This window comes from Typopeltis vanoorti, chromosome 12 (genome assembly GCF_054136105.1).
Source record: "Typopeltis vanoorti isolate ZY-2024b chromosome 12, IOZ_Tvanoo_1.0, whole genome shotgun sequence".
Lineage (NCBI taxonomy): Eukaryota > Metazoa > Arthropoda > Arachnida > Uropygi > Thelyphonidae > Typopeltis > Typopeltis vanoorti.
Window position 1 is genome coordinate 15677611 of NC_143560.1, and position 21142 is coordinate 15698752.

The 21142-nt window shown below is 34.6% G+C and overlaps 1 protein-coding gene across 1 annotated transcript in view; it reads left to right on the top strand.

Moving 5' to 3' along the window:
- LOC150100596 (WD repeat-containing protein 82-like) overlaps positions 1-21142 on the top strand; it is a 131669-nt gene that overhangs the window by 42396 nt on the left and 68131 nt on the right. The window contains exons 3-5 of the mRNA XM_090401178.1: positions 5917-5983; positions 13296-13395; positions 18632-18748. Of these exons, the coding sequence (XP_090257304.1) occupies positions 5917-5983; positions 13296-13395; positions 18632-18748 (284 nt within the window). The remainder of the gene's footprint in view (positions 1-5916; positions 5984-13295; positions 13396-18631; positions 18749-21142) is intronic.

The following is a 21142-nucleotide window of genomic DNA, read 5'->3' on the forward strand; positions in this document are numbered from 1 at the left end:
GATTGGGTAGAAGAGAAATCTCATAAGAAAGAAGAGGAATTTATTGAATTGCTGCGAGACAACTTTCTCGAACAGCATGTGAAAGAAGAAACTTGAGGTCAAAGGTGTTGGATTTGCTCATAGTGTCAGAAGGGGTCGCTGTTAAGAATATGGCTATTTTACCACCAATTGGTGACAGTGATCATGCTATGCTTTCTTGGGAAGTATCTAATTGTGTTGATGCTCTGATTAAAACAGGATACATGCTGAACTACAAAGATGAAAATTATAATCAACTTAGGAGAATACTATCTTTGATCCCATGGTATCAGTTACTGAATGGGAAAAATGTCAGCAACACATGGGAATCTTTGAAAAAGTGCTTAAATGAGGCAGTATCTGAATGTATCTCTAGTGTTCAAAGAATAAATAGGTTGGGAGTGAAATGGATATGCAACCTTATTAAGCAAGAGATCCACAAGCAGAAGATGATATGGAAAGAATATTGTGAGAATTCGAGTGAGAGGAGTTATGAAATATATAATGCTCAGGCGAAAATTAACGAGTATTGTGCAGAAAGCTAAATCGGAGTATGAAAAGAAATTGGCCATGCAATCTAAAGGCAATCCAAAAGAATTTCATCATTATGCCACAAGCAAAAGAAAGAATGAATGTGAAAGAATAACTTTATTGAATGCAGATAGTACTTGAGTGTCGTAAGCTAATGAGATTGTTCAGTTAATGAGTGCTCACTTTGCTAAGTTATATCAACCAGATGTATGTGACATGGTGCACAGTGCTACTGCTACATTGCATGAAGAGTTAGAGATGCATGAAAATGAGATTGAAGAGCTGTTGTATAACTTAGATATAAATTTGTCAATAGGGACAGATGGAATATCAGAACGTTTGCTAAAGGAATGTTCAGTCGAATTGGCTAGGCCTTTCACATGTTTGTATAACTTGAGTCTTAGCTCACACGATACCACAGGAATGGAAGACATATTTGATAGTTTCAATTGTATAAGGGTGGTGCAAAAATGAATGTGTCTAACTACTGACCTATCAGTATCTCTTATGTGGTAGTGAAGAATTTAGAGAAGTTGGTTAGAACTCGCATACAGAAATGGGTACACAAACATGCTATACTCTGCAAGGAGCAACATGAGTTCACTAAAGGAATGTCATATTGCTATAAAATATCAGCAATTTGCTCATATTTTATAGCAGTGCTACGGCTGAGTTGGATAAAGGGAATGGATACGCTATGATAATGGTGGATTTTTCTAAGGCATTTGATAGGATACCACATGAAAGGCTGTTGCATAAACTGGAGAATATGGGACTGGAGTATAAACTCTTGACTTGGATCAGTGGATAGTTGACAGACAGACATCAAAAAATGGTATTCACTGGGTGTGAATCTGCCAGATTTAAGGTGACCAGTGGTGTACCTCAGGGTTCAGTCCTTGGGCCATTATTGTTCAATCTATACATTAATGACATCAGGCAGGGTCTAACATCAGATATGCAATTTTTTGCTGATGATGAAAAGATAGGCAGGGCAATTAGGGATGCTACTGATATTCAGCACTTACAAAATGATTTGAATAGACTGGAAATTTGGGTAAATGAAAATGGCTGTCAGTTTAATGTTAGTAAGTGTAAAGTTATGCACTTTGGTGTGATTAGAGTTCCAGCGGCATATTATATTAGTGGGGTTATTCTACAAGAAACTGAGGAGACAAGGATCTTGGCGTAGTGATGGATAAGAAATTAAAGTTCAGAGGTCACATAGCAAAAGTTGCAAATACAACTCAGAGGATAATTGGTATGTTGAAGCGAACCTTGACATGTAAGGATAAAGAAGTAATTTTGCCTCTTTATAAGGCTTTGATAAGACCACACTTGGAATACTGTGCACAGATTTCGTCTCCCGGGTTCCAAGGGAATAAAGAAGCTTTGGAAAGGGTGCAAAGAAGAGTTACAAAGATTATATCCAGATTATGGGATTTAGATTATGAGGGCAGATTGCGAGTATGTGGATTGCAGACTCTGGTTAACAGGAGAAAGAGGAGTGATATGATAGAGGTCTATAAATTTTTGAATGGGTGTTATAGGATATCATCTGATGAAATTTTTCGTTATATGGAAGGCGAGGAGAGAACAGGAGACATCCATGGAAGTTAAGTTTGTTCACAGTCAAGAAAGGGGTAAGAGCTAGGTTTTTATCCCCAGAGAGCAGTGAGTGAGTAGAATAGTTTTGCCTTTAGGGTTAGTGTGTGAATGAATTTAAGGGAAGGTATGACACCTGGTTTGGGTGATTTATAGCCTCCCTCGATGGGTCAAGGATTCATCAAGGGAGGTCTCAGATAATAATATAATTGGATTATGGTCATTACACATTAAAGATGCCAAGAAATTATATTCTTGGTTTCATCCTTTATCCAAGTGTAAGCAAACAGAGTTTGTGCATGAAGTAACTTCATGACTGGGCTATTTGTATATAAATGCTGATGACATCATGCCAATTGCCTTAGTATCCCATAATGCAACACATATCCTTGCAGACATGTATAATGCTATGCATTATGGGAAGGCCCACCACCCAGACTGGCTTTGGCCGTTATTGAGTTGGTTTAAGTGCTGGAATACCTCTCCAAAAACTCATGCGATCCCTTAGATTACTCAACAGTGAAGGACCCGAAGGATCATTTAACTTAGTGACAGCTCACTGGGATAAATCCTGCCACTGGGAAGAACCCTCAGTGGTGGCTCTTTGCCCAATGGTAGGCTTACCAACCACTGAGCAGAGCCACTCGTATCTCAGGGAAAGCAACTACTTCAGCACAAAAGCACATCAGTGGGAGCCAGACCCAGAAATGATACTAAGGTTGAACCAATGCAGAAGTCATATTTCCATATACAAGTAGTCAAAAGGTGTCGCACCTTATTACTAAAATGCTCTGAATTTAGAGATAGATGTTAAAAGTTTTTTTTCACTTGGTTATACTATAAATTAAAGATGTCAAGAAATTGTATTCTCAGGTTCATCCTTTATTGAAGAGCCACTACCCAGACTGGTTTCGACCTCAATAAAGGTCGAAACTGGTCTGGGTTGTGGCCCTTCCCATAATGCATAGCATTATATATGTCCATAAGGATATGTGTGTTGCATTATGGGATACTAAGGTAATTGATGTGACGTCATCAGCCTCTATATACAAGTAGCTCAGTCATGAAGTTACTTCACATGCAAATGTTTACTTACACTTGGATAAAGGATGAAGCCAAGAATATTATTTCTTGGCATCTTTAATGTATAGTATAACGAAATGAAAAAATTTCAACATCTATGGTCATTAGAGTTATTTCAGGTACTTTCATTTTCAGAGAGGCTACATGCTTAGAGGATCCCTTCAGGTAATCTTGCTTTGTTTGGCTCTATTTTGTTTATTTTCCATTCTTTGATGAAGAATTGATTCATATTTTGCTCCCAGGTTTCTTTAGTGTGACAAAATAAGTCCCCCCCCCCCTTCAGATCATTTGTATGCTCTGAGTTGCTCCTTATTTTAGCAAGGCTTAAGATGTTCCATTTCTTTGTTTCCACTGCCTTCTCCATCTCTTGTATTCCGTTATGAGTGCTAAGGTCAGCATGAATATCTTTGAAATATTACCTTGGTAATGTTAGGGTAGGATTTTCCCACTATGCATGTTGAGTTTGGAGACTGTATATTTTCCATGACTGAACTTCTACTTAAACCTCTTATGCAACCCTAATTTATTCATGGAAACCTTGAGTTAGTATGAGAGATTTGATTATCTGACTTTAGGCTGGAGATTAATTTATTCTTCTGTGGCAAATCAGTCCATTTTGTGGGGGAGGGGAGATAGAAGAAGTATGAGTAGGTGAAGACTACACTTTGTTTGAATAAAACTGCTCAAATTTTAAACTGGTGTAATTAGTTCCAATTTTGACTTAGTGTTTCTTTGTAATAAAAGTAGTCAGTGACTTACATTGCAGCACTTGGCTTAAGAGTGTTAGATCCTAAATGATGTAATCTTGGAAAGAAATCATTCATTTAGGGTCTAACATATAAAAATTGCAAACATAGAGAAATACCTGCACATCAGTTGTAATTAAAAGTGAAACTTCCTCACTTTATGTAAAAATTTGTATTCTTTATTTAAGCACCTTATATTTAAGCTATTGTTGATTAATTTGAGATTTCATTTTGTATGTCTTAAAAAAGAGGGATAATGTGAATTAAATTTAAGCCTTACTTAAGCTATGTAAAATCTATTGTGAGTCATCATAAAGCTGTTAAGTATTAATTCCTGGAAGGCCTAAAGCTATACGTACAGCGTAACGCTGGTGGCTATATTCGGAAAATCACATAACCATGTATTCCATGAATCTGAGTATATCAGCGTTGTAGAAACGAAGGATAAGCCAAAGGATGAAATTAGTAAGAATCGTGTGCAAAAAGGGGCTGAAAAAGAAGGCGCTCTATAAAAGGGGGTTGAGCCAGGAACACAAGGCCTTTTTTTTCTTGATCTCTGGTCATATTGTTTTCCTGTTGGGTGGTTCATAAGTTGGCAGGCAGTTTTGCTTAGGAGGGGAGTGAAGTCTGTGATGTCGGGCAGCGAGCGTTCGTAAAGAAATGAAGCTGGATTCTATGCAAAGCTGAAGGAAAAAATTCCAGTCCTAGCAGAATTAGGCTGTCGCTGAAAAGCCCCATTGAGTTGTTCCTGAAACGCAACGATTTTGAGTCTGTTTCCGGCAGAAAGAATGAAAATAGTGTAACCCCTACGTATATAGCTAGACAACCAAAAATATTCTATTTATGTATATAGATAGAATATAGACAGCCAAAAATAGGTGAGAAATATCCAGGAAAAAAAACGTGGTGCAGAACGACGCAGAAAAAAGTCAGTAAGGTGCTATTGCTCTAATTTTGTGTGAATGTTCATTAGAAGAAAGAAGATTGTTTACGATTGTGAAATTAAGAACTTTATAGTAAGGAACTCTGTGGACAGTCGCTATTTAGAAAGTTAACCTCGTTTGTGAGTAAGAAGAATTGTTTAGGAGAGATCTTTTGTAACTTGTATGTGATAGGATTAACTTGATGCGATATGAAAGGTAGAATTTAGTGTCTCAGTAACATTAGAATGGTTGATAGTTTGTTCTTACGAGTAATGCTGCTAGAAGGAATTTAGCTTAACTTGTTATCATCATTTGATTTATATCCCAATGTGTAATTACTGTGTTTAGCATGCCTTATAAGTTTTAATTAGTTCGAATGTGTTAATCTCTTAGTTCGAGCTTACTTAGTATTGAACATAATTAAGTGTATGAGTTTGTATTGTGTTTTAGATATTCCAATAAACATGTCATATTTTCCTGAACCTGAGTCATGCCTGATTATGATTCCAAATTACCACTTATAAAAATAGAACCTATTTTGGCACGAAGTATTTAGAGAGTGAATATAATAATAGATTTAGGTCATGACTGCAATAATCTGAATCTATACGGCAGTTTAAATAAGATATTGTGTAAGAAAGCTAAGAATCTAGTATTGCCTCCCTGAGTAAGGATCTTTTGTACTATAGGGTATTGGCTGCCGCAGCAAAATATAAATTTGCCAGTATCCGAAGAGGAAACAATCCTAGATATAAGATTAAAGTAAGAGAAGAAAGAATAAATAACGATAGAACAACTTTATAATAAGAGTCATTGCCATTACCCTTGATAGCTTGTTGAACTTGATTAAATCCAAGCATTTTAATCTGTCTGACCAAAATAATATATTATTTTCATAACTAGTGCATTTCAAAATAATATATATTTATTTATTAGGATTATTTTATTTTATTTATTTTTAAATATTTTTTAATACATAAATTTCATATATGTTGTCAATTTATTTTTAGATACCATTAGATATTTATCTCTTCATGACAACAAATATATCAGATATTTTCCCGGACATACAAAAAAGTAAGTTTCATTTATCTTTCACTGTTAGTATAATTGTTATTGAATATCTATCAAATATTAAGTCACTGGACTTATATTTTGTATTTTTATTATTTCTTTTACATAGTACAGAAACTAATCTAGAGAACAAAGATGGAAATTTTCAAGCCATTGCAGGTCTCCAATAAGCAGAGCAATAGTCTAACAATGGAAGATGAGTTTCATCTCCCACTTAAAGACACTAGCATCCATGCAAACAGTGGTATTCCAATCCACAGGCTATTGGTTGGAGAGCAGATATGCTAACTGCTTGGTCAACCAGGCAGGCGCGCGCGCACACACAGATGTGTGTGTTTGTGTATACTGGATTGGGATGTAAAATGTATTTCTTGTGGGTTACAATCAAAAACAGTGGTTTAATGGTTGGCAGGGATTGCTTAAGCAATAAAACTACATGCCTCTACATTTTTTAAGGAAATTTTTAAGGCTTTTAAGCAATGCAGAGAATTAACTGGGACTTCTGATCCAATGTCTAGTCTTCTCCTTCTTGTGGTGTGTATCTTGTTAGATATTTGTCTGGATACTGAACAAATGATGAGCTGGCAGTGTAGGATTTAGCTGACCAAATTGTATTAGCTTAAGCCCAAAAAAAAAAAAGATGATAAGCAAGATAAAATGTCATACAAGCTGAGGTGTGTGTCATACTGTTAAACAAGACCCATAACTTTTTTTTATCGGGGGAAGCAGATGTCGGCTACTGGAACAAACTCATCAGCAGAATTGAAAATAGGTTATCAAGAGAAAAGAACTGGAACTTCCACAATTATTATTACCAATTAATATACCAAATATTGACTAAAAGATATACTCTATGTTATGATAATCTTATGAAATGATAGGCAGTTTCAAGTAGAGTAATGTGGATGAAGTAAAGTTCACTCTTATTTTGCACCTGATTTAAGGTCGAACCATCTTCCTCATTATCATCATCTAGTAATCCTCTGAGTTGTATTTGCTGTCTTAGCTATACGAGCCCTGAAATTCAAATTCCCATATAGCTACTAAAACTCCAAGATCCCTAGTCTGATTGCTTTTTGCTGGCATAATACTGCCAATACAATATGTCCTTGAATATCTCATCACACCAAAGAGCAAAACTTTACATTTACTAGCATTGATCTGATAGCCATCTTCACATACCCACAATTCCAGCCTATTGAAATCATTGTGCAAGTACTGCACTCCTCATTGGCCTGCTTATCTCTGCATCATCAGCAATGAGTTGCATGTCTTCTGATAAATTCTTCCCAATGTCAGTAATGTAAAGAATGAATAATAGTGAAACAAGGAGTGATCCCTGGGATTATGTTGCGATTTGTCATCTTTAATCTTGCAGATTTGCCCCCCCCCCCCCATACACCACTTTTTGATACCTGTCAGTCAGCCATCCTCTTATTTATCCAAGCTAATATTTTATAATCCAGTCCCACATTTCCCAATTTATATAACTGCCTTTCATGCTGTAGCATGTCAGAAGCCTCGGCAAAGGCCAAAATTATCATAGTGCATTCATTCCTCTTGTCTAACTCAACCATAATATTATGTGTGCATGGATTTTTTTTTAAATTTTTTATTATTTATTTATTTTTACATGACTTTCTCTTAGTAAACCCATACTCTTCATTGTAAAGCACTGTACTGTCAACCTATTTCTGTACTTGAGCTCTTACCAACATTTTTCAAAATGTTTACTACCATTCCAGAGATACTGATAGGTCATTCATCTGATACATTAGTTTTTGCACCATCTCTGTGCAAGAGATGGTACAAAAACTCATGTGGAACTTTTATGAGGAATTTTCAGTTGAAGGTGAAGTAATTCAGTGTGTCAGCAAATCTAAATCTGGCAGCAGTGGATTCATGTAGCACCTTGTGGAATGTATGTTTAAATGCAGAAATTTAAAATTTCTATATTATTCAATTTCTCTGACATTACAAAGCTCATTTTTTTTAAATAAATTTAAAATTGAAATATCTGCAAATAAAAAGTCAAAATAAATAAATAAATAGAGTACACCAAATGATTTTTTCCAGCAGTAATTATAAAACAAAGATGAGAAAAAAAAGTTTGTTCTACTGAGATAAACCATGCTTTTTCCAAATCTTGTCTCCTGGTTGAGATACAGAATTCGCATGTCTCATATGTCTTATAAGCCATACAATACACTTGATTGACATCCAGATATACCAGAATACAGATAGAATTAACTGTCCTATTAATTACATTTATATGGAGCCATTTACTTGGCTGTGACAGGCTATTGAGCCTAATCATATACAGGAGAATATGAGATCAGATCTTATACACAATTAGGATTGATTTTAGCTTATTCACTCAACTCTAATTCTCAAATTATTAAATATTTTTTAGTAGCTATTCATCAGTTTTTTTTTTCTTGTATTTCCCAAGAATCTGTTTAAATATTGATTGAATAGCAGTGAAATCTCCTGAGAAGAATGAAATCAAATTTATTGAGCTGCTGCTGCTGCAAGACAACTTCTATGACAGAAGAAACTTGAGGTCTAAGAGTGTTAAATCTAATTATAGTGTTGAGGGGGGGGGGTTAAAGATGTGACTGTTCTGCCTCTGGTTAGTGATAGAGCATGCTGTACTGATTTGGGAAGTGGCTTAGTTTATGGATGTTCCATTCAAAAAGAAAGTTGCATGCTGTAAACTACAAAGCAGGAAATTATGACTAACTGAGGAAATACAAGAAAAAAAAAACTGATGAATAGCTACTAAAAAATATTTAATAATTTGAGAATTAGAGTTGAGTGATTCTTGTATTTCCCAAGAATCTGTTTAAATATTGATTGAATAGCAGTGAAATCTCCTGAGAAGAATGAAATCAAATTTATTGAGCTGCTGCTGCTGCAAGACAACTTCTATGACAGAAGAAACTTGAGGTCTAAGAGTGTTAAATCTAATTATAGTGTTGAGGGGGGGGTTAAAGATGTGACTGTTCTGCCTCTGGTTAGTGATAGAGCATGCTGTACTGATTTGGGAAGTGGCTTAGTTTATGGATGTTCCATTCAAAAAGAAAGTTGCATGCTGTAAACTACAAAGCAGGAAATTATGACTAACTGAGGAATATGTTAGGTTCTGTCTCATGGTATCAGTTGCAAGACAGAAAGGATATCAGAAGTATGTGAGAAGCAGTTAAAAAAATACATCAGTGGTGCAGTATCAGATTGTGTCCTTAGAGTTTAAAAAATAAATATGGTAGGTGATGAGTGCAGGTAATGTGAATGAATTCAAGAAAAGGTATGACAGCTGGTGCAAGTGATATATGATGCGTCCTCTCTTGATAACTCCCTGTTTCCCTGGAGGTCTCTTTTAATAATGTTAATGATAAAATTTACTTTTAAAAATAAATTTAATCTTTAATTTTGCAAGATATCTTTGAAAAACATGAAAATAAACTACTTGAATGTATGCAGCAATTTCAAGCTGTAATATAGGCATATTTCGATAGGCAAAAATTAAACATATTGGTTTCCATGCTCCCATGAGTACTCTAACATTGAATAAATAAATACTTTGAGTCAATATAAAGGATAAACAATATAAAAATTCCTGTTGATTGGATTTTAACGGTATAGATGTGAACACAGATTGATATGAAAATAACTATTTATTGACTTAATTGCTAATATTTTGCTGGTATTCTATCCAGCATCTTCAGAGCACGCAAACAAAGTTTGTTACAGTAGCGAGACCACCTCAATCCGGTGTAACGGTGGGACTAGTATGAGCAATTGTAGTGTGCAACACAAAGACTAAAGTCCTAATTAGGCACCATCTAAGTTGAAAAAAAAAAAACCTAGAGAGAAAGCAGGTATTCATTTGGTCTTAGGATGACTGTCTCCCAAATCTTTGATAGATTTATACAGCCATACTTGTTGAGGTTTGGAGTATGTTTCAAGGCTTCTGCTGATTCCAGGAACAACCTTTCTGACTTGTTATAGCTTCTGTGCAGCACTTTTGTTTTTTTCCAATTGATCCTGTGTGCAGGGGTATCCAAAGCATGGTCTGCTAGGCCCGACTTGCCATAGTGAAAGTGCCAGATATATTTTTTGTGTTTGAAGTGCCCTGCTTGATGACATGAGCAGGTTGCTTCATAGACTCCTGGATGTGATAAAGGAGAGAATCTGTCCTTAGGTGAATGGATGAGAGTTGTCAATTTCACATAAGGTTTAAATGTGGTGATTAGTTGGTGTTTGTTAAGCACTCTAGATATCTTTTCAGATGTGCCTTTAATGTATGGGATGGTGACAGTTTTGTTGTATTCAGTGTGTCTGGGCCATGTGGCCAAATATTTAGCAAACACATTATCAACATAGCATAGCCAGAGACTAGGTTTGAGAGTGGCTGTATTGATAGCTAGCTTTTCAAGATGTTCTATGTAGAATTTGGCTAAGGGGGAAGAAAGGGAGCGATCCCATAGCTGTTCCATCTAATTGTTTGTATATTTTCCCTTTCCATGTTTTTTTTTTTCCAACTTAGATGGTGCCCAATTAGGACTTTAGTATTTGTGTTGCAAGCTACAATTGCTCATATTAGTCCCACTGTTACACTGGATTGCGGTTGTCTCGCTACTATAACAAACTTTGTTTGGATGTTCTGAAGATTCTGGATAGAATACCAGTGAAATATTAGCAATTAAGTCAATAAATAGTTATTTTCTTATCAATCTGTGTTCGCATCTATACCGTTAAAATCCAATCAACATGTGCGACGAACATGTTGATTGGATTTTAAATTGGATAAATAAGCCTTTCCACACAATATAAAACACTAGATATAAAATTGGAGAAAATGCAAGAGCTAATAAGAATTTATACTTGGCACATGAACTGGTCATTACTGACATCATGTCCATGTTTTCAAATAAAGATGCAAATTTATAAATTGGTATCTAGAGAAAACACACAAGAAGCAAAAAATAAGAAGGTATAATTCTAGGAAAGACACTGGTCTCCAATAACAGAGAAATCAAAAATATTACTTGATTGTGTCACTGGAAGTGACTTGTTGGTTGCTTTCCATTATTGTTATTGGAAGTGTTTGTTGTTTAGCTTCCAAATTGTGGCTTATTTATTTGTTTTATTTTGTTGATGGTTTTGCTTTTAAAGTGGGGGGGGGGGATGTTTCTGTTTTAATTTTATAGTGTTTGTTTATTCCGAGATGGCTGTTTTTTTTTTGTAATTAGCAATCAGGATTTAATAATTTTAGGTTTAGGCTGAATGTTGTGCTTTTTTTATGTGTTCTGTTTGTTCTCTTTTTATTATGTGTTTGTGTGTGTGGAGGTTGTTTGTTTTGCAAGATTATTTTCATTTTTCCAATGAAAGTTTTGGAATTTGTTATGATTTGGTGATTTGTTTGGTTTTTTTAAGCTACAACTGTGTAGCCTGAAATTGTGTGTTAGGAGATGAATTTCATTGCCGATGTGAGACCATTGCCCCGCTTATTGGGGGCCTGAAGTGACTAAAATGAAGTTCCATGCTTGGTCTCTAGAACAGAGTCTCCAGGCTATGTAAAAAATAAATTAAAAATACAAAATAAGTATATTAAATTGATAAATATAGAAAAAAAATCCTTAACTCACCCATGGTACAAAATGTGTCATAGGCTTGCAAATAACCTTTTGTGAGTGCTGGGAAAATTAGGTTTCCTCTTCTGAAGGCTAGTGGTGTTTGCTTCATGTGCTACCTTTTCTGGTTTTGGCTTTTTCTTAGTGGTATGGAAGTTTCTGAAAGAGTTGGGGTTATGCCTTGGTTTCACTGACTTTAAAAGGTCAAGTTAGCTTTAGAGCAGCAGGCCAGAGGTGTGTGTGTACTTGGCACCACCATTTCCGATACTGGCTTTTTGGTATTTTGTTTTTTAGTTTTTTTTTTTTATTTAATTAATTTAATTTTTTAACTTTTGTCAATTTTTTTTTTTTTTTTTTTCATGGCATGGTAGTTGTATTAGATCGCTTTTCTATTGTAAAGAAAATGTGATTGTTTTAATTAAAGAATTGTGGGTAACATTTTTCGTTTAGAGTAATATGTACTTTAATGATTAATAGACGGATGACTGAAGCTTGTTTCCTTGGTAGTAAACAAATATTTATCCATGTTTCTCATTGCTGGTGTTAAATGACCTTGTTCTCACTGATGTAATTAAAGTTGAGAAGATGATTGAACAGAAGAATGCACAGAATTTAATCTAATCAATTTTAGATTAAAGATTAAAGATTAAAGAAAAAATATGCAAAAATGGTACGTATTTTTGCATATTTTTCCTTATGGAAGTTTTTATGTAGAAAATACAAAGACTATGTGAAGAATAAGTGAGCCAATATTATTTATTTATTCTAAGATAATTGAAGAAAATCATATAAGTAATACACACTAGTGAATAATGATTGTAAGTTTAAAAATGTATTGGATTTTGCAAAAAAATGAATAGAAAATGAAAAAAATGAAAAATGCTTTGTACTACTATGAAACTTCTACTGTATTAATGTTTTTTTTAATACTCTTAAATACTGTTATTTTGTTTTTATTATAATTTTGATTTGTATATTATTTGATATTTAGTATTTTGTTTCTTTTTTTTAATTTTTTTTTTTATTTTTTTAAGCATAGCCTTTTTCTGCTGCTTAGTGCATATCACATAGTTCTTGCCACCAGATGCTGTGTTAGTCACCTGATTATTACATAGATCACAGAGTTTTCTGGATTTCTCAGTTATTGGAGACAGTGTATTTCTTAGAATTGTAAAAAAATAAAAACAAATCAATTATGTTATTGTTGATAGTGATATCTTCAGGATACAAAGAGTACATTGGGTACATTTCAGATATAAAGTGATTGCTATCTTGTTCTGAGCAGGATAAAACTATTATCCCAAGTAATACAAACTATGATAAAAAATATTACTGTTTTAATAATGTAGACCTGCTTTTAGCTTGTATAACAGCATTTAGTGTAAATTTTTCACATCAAAAGTATGCTAATTTTTTGATTTCCTACAAAACTTGTCAAAAGTTACATGGGATATGGAAGATTAACCTTCATTAATGAAGGGTAATTATTTCCTTATATAATAAGTAAAATAACTGGCCAAGTTATGACACAAAAATTAGCTTGCCATCTTTTTCTTTGAATTAGAAAAGAATTAACAATGCACACATTTTTAATGTTTTAGATAATTTTTATTTATGAAATAATGAGTATTTTTATTTCCTTGTTACTTTTTCTAGTTTTTTCTTTTCACTTTATTTAGGGTAGTGGCTTTATGTATGTCACCTGTCGATGATACCTTTCTCTCTGGTTCCCTTGATAAAACTATTAGATTATGGGATCTCAGATCTCCAAACTGTCAGGTGAGTATAAGTCACTTTGCATTCATTTATTATCTTGAGAGAGCTTTGTTCACTGAGTGTGTGGAAGTGCAAAGTCAGGAAAACTAAAGAAATAAGAGCAGATGCAGAGAAATGTGTGTGAAGGCACCCATGAAGCAAATGAGTGCGAGAAACAAAGAATCTAGTATCTCAAGTAAAAATATTGAATAGGGTAATCAATTCTGGAAGTAAAGGTGGTTGGAGATCTATAGGAATGCTGCAGTTTCTATATACTAATGCCAGAAGTATCAGGAACAAGAGGGAGAAGATTTTGTGCATTGGTTAGTGCAACCCTGCTAAACGTTATAGGCATTAGTGAGACTTGGCTAATAGCAGATGATGTATTTACAGGGATAGAATGAGATGGATTTAATATTTTTAGGGAGAATAGAGTAGACAAGATGGGGAGGGGGTACTGCTGATGATAGCATATTAATTACAGCCAACAAGAGTAGGAGTCAGTCGTGCAGATGGCAGTTCTTTTGAGTCAATCTGGTGCGAGATGGAGGCTAATAAGACAAAATATAAAATTGGTTTCTTCTATAGGCCAGGTAATGCTAGAGCTGATGTGGATGACAAGCATTAGTAGGTTAGTACAATGAGTACTTACAAGGGTTTGAGGGCAGATGGTTCAAGATTTTTTGTCCTTTTATAAGTTTGTCCAAGGGAACACTCGTCCGGTTGGACATTTCGTCCAATCTCAATTTGTCCTATCGGTCAATTTGTCCTATATATCACTATGTCCAACCTAGATTTTTCCTCCATGAAAACGCAAGAGTGATTCTGAGCCACTTGTTTTAATTTGTACAAATTTTTACAAGATATGTATGTGAGCATTTAATTAGAACAAATCAAATAAGGAAACAACAGAATTAATTCGGAAATTGGTGTGAAACAGTATGTGAAAACGAGATAATGGATTTTGAAATCTGTGGAGTTTGGAGAATTTAGTCTTCCTCATTGACTTCCTCTGCTGGGTTCACCTTCAAACAATAAGCGATTGACCGCAGGTATGTGTTGAGTCTGTTTTCAGCCTTGTACTGAGGATATTGCTGTACTAGAGAGAAAATGCGTTCTTGGTTATGTAGGTACCAGCTATTCACAGAAGCCCTGATATTTCTTTGACCTCCAAGAAGGCGTGTCATATCTCATTCGTTCTGCCTCTGTTCCTCCTTCAGGGAATCGATGAACCTCCAAAGTGATGGATGGTACACCACCATCAACTTTGGAATTTGTTATGCCAACCTTCTACAGAATTGTTGGTTCTCTGTGTCCTATTGTTGACCAAATCATGGAAATTCCATACCTCGGGTGGAAAGTGAGGATTTTCTGCCCCCACACCCTCGAGCTGGATGCCCTCTGATGTAAACACTGAACAACATACTCTATCATTCCTTCCCGGTCTTCCAAAACACACTCTGCAATGTAGTCAAATACTTTGAGTACGTCGTCGATCAGCACAAATGGCAAGCTGAACAGCATTGATGCTTCTTCACGTATAGGGCTTCCTGCAACTTTTCCACTGTTTGTATTTGGCTTTAGAAAGGTGTGGTTCCCACTTGGTGTCCTGACACAAGGCAACATGCATGAGGATGTGTCTGGAGAATCTGTTGTGATAAAGCAACAAGGTGAGGATTTTCTCACTTGCCTAGTCACAGAAGATGAAATGTGTATTCTTCACTTTACCTTGGAGAGCAAACAAGACTCCATAACCTGCAAACATCCACAATCTCCTGTGCACAAAAAATTTAAAAATTGTTCCCACTGTCTGAAAAGTCATGGTCACAGTATTCTGGGATCACCAAGGTGCTCTTTTGGTGGACTTTTTGCCAAAGGGAGGAACAATCAATTTAGAGCTTTACTGTGCAATGATGTGCAAACTGAAAGCCATTATTTGACCAGGACTCCTGACAAGTAGCATGATTTTGATGCATGACAATTCTACTGGCACACACCACTCATGAGTAGTTGCACTGTAATTATTGGGAAACTCTGCCATATTCCAGACTTTCAATTGTTTGGCTCCCATCAAGAAACACTTTTCTGAAAGGCATTTCACTATTAATGAGGAAGTTTATCAAGTGGTGCAAATAGTGACTGACAGCCAGTCACTGATCCAACTCAGCAGTCTGTTATCCAATCCCATCCATTTCAGTTTATTTAACAGCTTGTCATGTGACAGTCTGTCAAAAGTTTTTTGCAAAATCTGAGTATACCACTCTTTATTGCATCTCCTTTGTCCAAGACATTTGTCACCTTGTTATAGTACATAAGTTAGTAAAACACGATCTCCCTTTAACAGACCCGTGCCAATAACCACAGAGAACACTGCTGTTATCAATCCATTTTTGTATCCTACTTTTCACCAGTCTCTCTAGTACCTCTAAACCTTCGCCACAACTCCAGATATACAGATTAGCCTATAATTTGTAACCACAATCTTATCTCCCCCTATTTCCCTGTTTCCTCTTGTATTCCCATTCTCTCTTCATCTCTCACACTACCACTATTTCCATTGCTGAGCACTTCAGTCTCTTCCATTCCAAGGAAGCAAAATGCTTTTGAGTTTAATAATCTTTCATTTCATCTCTTACTTGCTTGCATCACACACACACAGTGCTTTCATCTAGCAACACTTTCTCCAGTGTCACATAATTCTATTCTTCCCTCAAATACATGCCATATATCCACAAACAGTACTCCCTTCTTCTCACATAGCTCCTAGTATGCCATTCATTTTTCTGGCTCTCTGTTCTCAACTCCATTAAACTATCCTCTAACAGTGGAATGTATTCTCGAAGCATTCATCACCGCCTTTACCCCCCCCTTTTTTTTCTTTCATTCTATTCTTTTGCACACTTTCATTTGTTTCCAATAAACATCTAATATCATTCCACATATTCATTTCATTTTTCATTATGAATAACTGTTTCATGAAATGTTTCATGTCAGCCTGGCTGGCCAAGTGGTTAGCGTATCCGCTCTCCAGCGAAAAGGCTGCGAGTTCGAATCCCGCCGTGGGCATGGCTGTTTGTGATTGTCTGTGGAAATACCAGTGATGGTGGTCGGCAGTAGATGGCGTTGGTGTAGTTGCAGTCAGTTGGTGGATTGAGTTGGTGGAGACAGAGTTGTAGAGCAGGTGCCCTCCCTCGATGAGTCTATGGACTCCCTGGAGGTGTCAAATAATAATAATAATAATAATGAAATCTTGTATTCCAACAATTTCACTCTGTCACACTGGTAGTCTCTCTACCTCTTGTTTTGCTGCACCTTACTTCTGTTTCCTCATTTATACTTCCTTTTGCTCCCTTATCACTTACTTTCACTTATGCATTCTTACGTTCTCTCACTCTCTCACTAGCTTTGGTTCTTTTCTTTCATTTATGCTATCTTTCATTTCTTCAGTCTGTTTCGCATTTGTGAACTCATAGTCTAATAAAATATTGCACTTCCTACAAATCCATACTTGTCTCCTGTTCAGACTCTCCACAAACATATCTCTCACATTTCGCCACACATACATATTACATTCAGAACATAGATTTTTGAAAAGTCTACATCATTAACAGCACTTGATTTTCACAGTGCTCGCCTAGTCACACTGGTTGACGCCCCACATGGTTGACCTCATGAATACTGCCATTGTGTTCTGTTCGAAGAAGGCAAGTTTCACAATTTCAGTTAACGATTAATAAATTAATGGAACTTATTTAAAATAGAGAATAATTATGGATTTAATAATCAAAATTAATTTGTGATAAATTATGATATAGAAAATTTAATTTTTCAGCATTTTTTGGAATACAGTATGTCTGGTTTTTTCATAAGTATTTCTGACTTCTGAAAAAAATTCTTTCAAGAAATATGCTGGTGGCTAGTGCTGAAGGAAATTTTCTGAGAAATTGTGCTGCAGAATAAGTTTACTCATTAGCCTTGGTGGAAACCCTTCTATTTGAAGGGTTTCCACGAAGGAAATTAACAGGAATTTCTTTGATTCAGCCAAATACCAAATCTTTCTACTGATTTTGCCAAAGCCGAATATCGGGAAAAACACGGCAATATCCGAATACTGAAGCAAAACTGAATTTCGGCACATCATTGGTTCATTCATTATTCAGAATACAGTTCATTTACATTTCCTGTCAGTTTTCATAGTTTTGTCTTTTGAATTTAATATATCCAATTTCATTTTCAGATTTAATTCAACTTTCTTTCATAATGTGAGTCATCTACACCATTTCAACTGTTATCATATAGTTGATGAATAAATGAATAACAGTGGAAATGTGTACATTCTCGTCTTGTACTGATTTTACATGTAAACATATGCCAGTATAGCTTTCATTTGTGGCTGCTGATTTAAATATAGGATAGGATATATATTGCCTTTTATAATATCCCGTTTACACCTAGCTATTATTTTGACCCCCCCACACACACACTTTAGAACCTTTATCACATGTCTTTTCCAAATCAGCAAAACTTAATCTAGCTCCTTTCTGTATTCCTATGATATTTAAAGGTGCTCCAAAAGATGCTCATTTTTGATTCTTTTTTTAATACTTGTGTACATTTTTCTTTTCAGTTTTATTATTGTTTTTATCCTCAAAACTAAATGTTAATCGCTTTCTTTATCAGACCCTCCCCTTTACCCCCTTACTACTCTAGCATTGTGAACCAGTCTGAAGATATCACTGTCAACAGTAACATAATTTTTTCAACCATTTCTCTTGATGTAAGCTTATGCATATCTTTATATTTCAAAATGGTGTTAACAGTGACTATACTGTGTCCTGAACTAAAATCCAATATCATTCCAAATTCCATTCCATTCGAATCCAAAAAGAGTCAGCTTTTTATTTATTTTATTTTAATATCAGAAGCTCTCTCTCTCTCTAATGAATGAAAAAATTCCTCTACTTCTTCTCTACTGGAGTCCTCCATGATACCATAAGCAGAATGTTTCATTACCCTATTTCACATTTTGTGATTTTTCCTATTTACTCTACTTGCCTTCATTCAAAAACCAAACATCTTCATGTTTGACATTTTCTGATAATAAACATCCAGGTGCTATGAATAGCTTCTGGATGTTTCTTTTTATTTATTTAAGTGTTATCTGTTTTCATTATACAGTGTATGATATCACCTTATATCCTTTCTAAAAGAACATATCATTACAGTAAAATGTTCTTTTTATATATCTTTTAATTTATAGGGATTAATGCATCTTACTGGCAGACCAGTGGCAAATTTTGATCCTGAAGGTCTTATATTTTCTGTTGGTGTTAATTCTGAATCAGTCAAACTTTATGATTTAAGATCATTTGATAAGGTAAGTACATTTAATTTTATATATTTTTTAAGTTATAAGGTTTTTTTTTTTAATTATTTTTGTAAGATGTGCATAAAATTTTCTAGAAACAAATACTTTTGAAGATAGTTTATTAATCATTTTGACTAGTATTATAACTAGCATTACAGCATAAATTCACAAGGATCATTTCAACATATTTCTTGGAGTGATTGTAGCTGCAATGTTAAAGTCCTCTTCAGGTACAAGGATATGAGGTTATTTTTGTCATGCACTTAGTTCATAGTATGCTTATTACTACCCATGTTTTTAATTCATAATTTGGATTAATGTAATTATTCCTCTAGGGGAAAAAATTGTAAATTTCATAGAAAAACATAGAAATTCATAGAAAAGGTTTAGAGAATACTGTGATAATTCTATACATTTAAGTTTACATAATTACAAGCTTCATAATAGTTTTCTTCCAAATCTTTTATTTGTCACAAAAGATAGCTAACACTGGGTTTAATAGGTCGTAATAGATATTTAATTAAACCAACTAGTTTTGTTGCATATGCTAGTGGTTTTGTCCTTCCTAACCCAGATTAGGAAGAACAAATATAGCAAACAAATATACAATGAGCAGTAAACATGAACCATTACATAACTAAAAAACAAATGTTTACCACATTGTATATTTGTTTGTTCTTCCTAACCCAGAAGAAGCCACTAGCATATGTGGCAAAACTAGTTGGTTTAATTAAATATCTATATTATGACCTATTAAATGCAGTGTTAGTTATCTTTTATTATATTCATTTTTTTTTGTCAAAAAAATCAACATACTTTTATTTGTCAGTTCAGCTCTAGGTGTCATTCCTGCCATCCCAATATCAAACACCTTCTTTGTTAACGTTCCCTCTCCCATTCTGTTTGATTGACCATACCACAATATTAGCACTGCTCACACATTCTTAAATGTAACAATGGCAAGTTTATTATATCTTCATTTTAATGTGGTTATGATATTGATGCCATTATTGAAAATTTTTCTACTTAGTTTACAAAGTAAATTATACTAGACAAGAAATTACATTCTTATTTTAATCCTTCACCTAAACATAATCATAGTTTGTGCATGAAGTTTCTTCACAGCTAAGCTGCTTGTATATAGAGGCTGTTGACTTCACATCAGTTGCTTTAATATCCCGTAATGCATAGTATACTTCCTTTTAAATGTATATATTGCTATACATTATGGGAAGGGTTTCTACCTTTATTGAGGTAAAAAAATGTGAAGTTGTGCTCATTAGGCCTATACTAGTTTAGGGACAAGAGAGTCTGATAATAGTATTAGGAGAAAGAAAAGACAGATGGATAGTAGGAGAGAGATTGGGGGAAAAAAAAAAAAAAAAAGACCTCTTCTTTACATCACCATCATCTTCTTCCAAAAGACCAATTGGAATTAGCATTCAGAGATGACTGGTTAGCCTTTTATGGGTTAACCTTCAATTGACCATAAAATCACAATGAGCTAAGAAGATGCAGTGTGAAAAAACTCTCATAAATAGAATAGACAGAATTTTATCCATAGTGAATAATACGAGCATCTCCACCACCTTGCCAAAAATTTGGTATCTCCTAGAATGTTTTTTCCTAAATAAAAAAACCATTGGACTGAACAATAGCACTAGTGGTCTAAAGTATTTGTATGTCATCATATCACTGGTTTCAAAGCTATATTTTTTCCTAATTTTCTATAAATGATATTTTAACTCATTAATTATAAATATCAAAGTTCTTTTCCCATTGGTAACAGGGGGAAGGTATTGGAAGGAAGAAAAAATAAAAAGCACTTGTTCTGCTGTAAGTGATGGAATGACCAACATATTACATAGTCTGTTCCAGATATGCAGGGCAAGAGGACAACTATAGAAGTCATGTTCCACTGTTTCATTCTGTAACAGATGCCACTAATTGGATCTCTGTTGTTAAGGTATACTTCTATTTGATTGCATTTACTGAAAAGCTACCATATGAGATTCTCCAAGCAAGATCACTTCTGTTAAGTATCTTTGGAACTTCATTGTTATTAAAGAGTGTCACTGTTAGTATCCAACTGTGGAAGTTTGTGGCAGAAGAGTTTAAATATTTCCTTTTACAAGGTTCTACTGTTATTAATGGCAAGAATGTTGATGCCAAAATGCTGTAGTATGGAGTATCTGATGCCATTTCATTGCGATACATGACATTTTATTTCTTTTTATAAAGTAGGTAAATTTTATTAAGCAATCTAAAAAAAGTTGGAAAGAAAGTGTGATAATTAAATCTATGTTCCACCCCTTTTTTTTTAGTTTACTGCGGTATAATAATCTCTTTATTTAATAATCTGTCAAAACAATTTAATTTAGCGCTACTTTTGTCTCCGCAAAG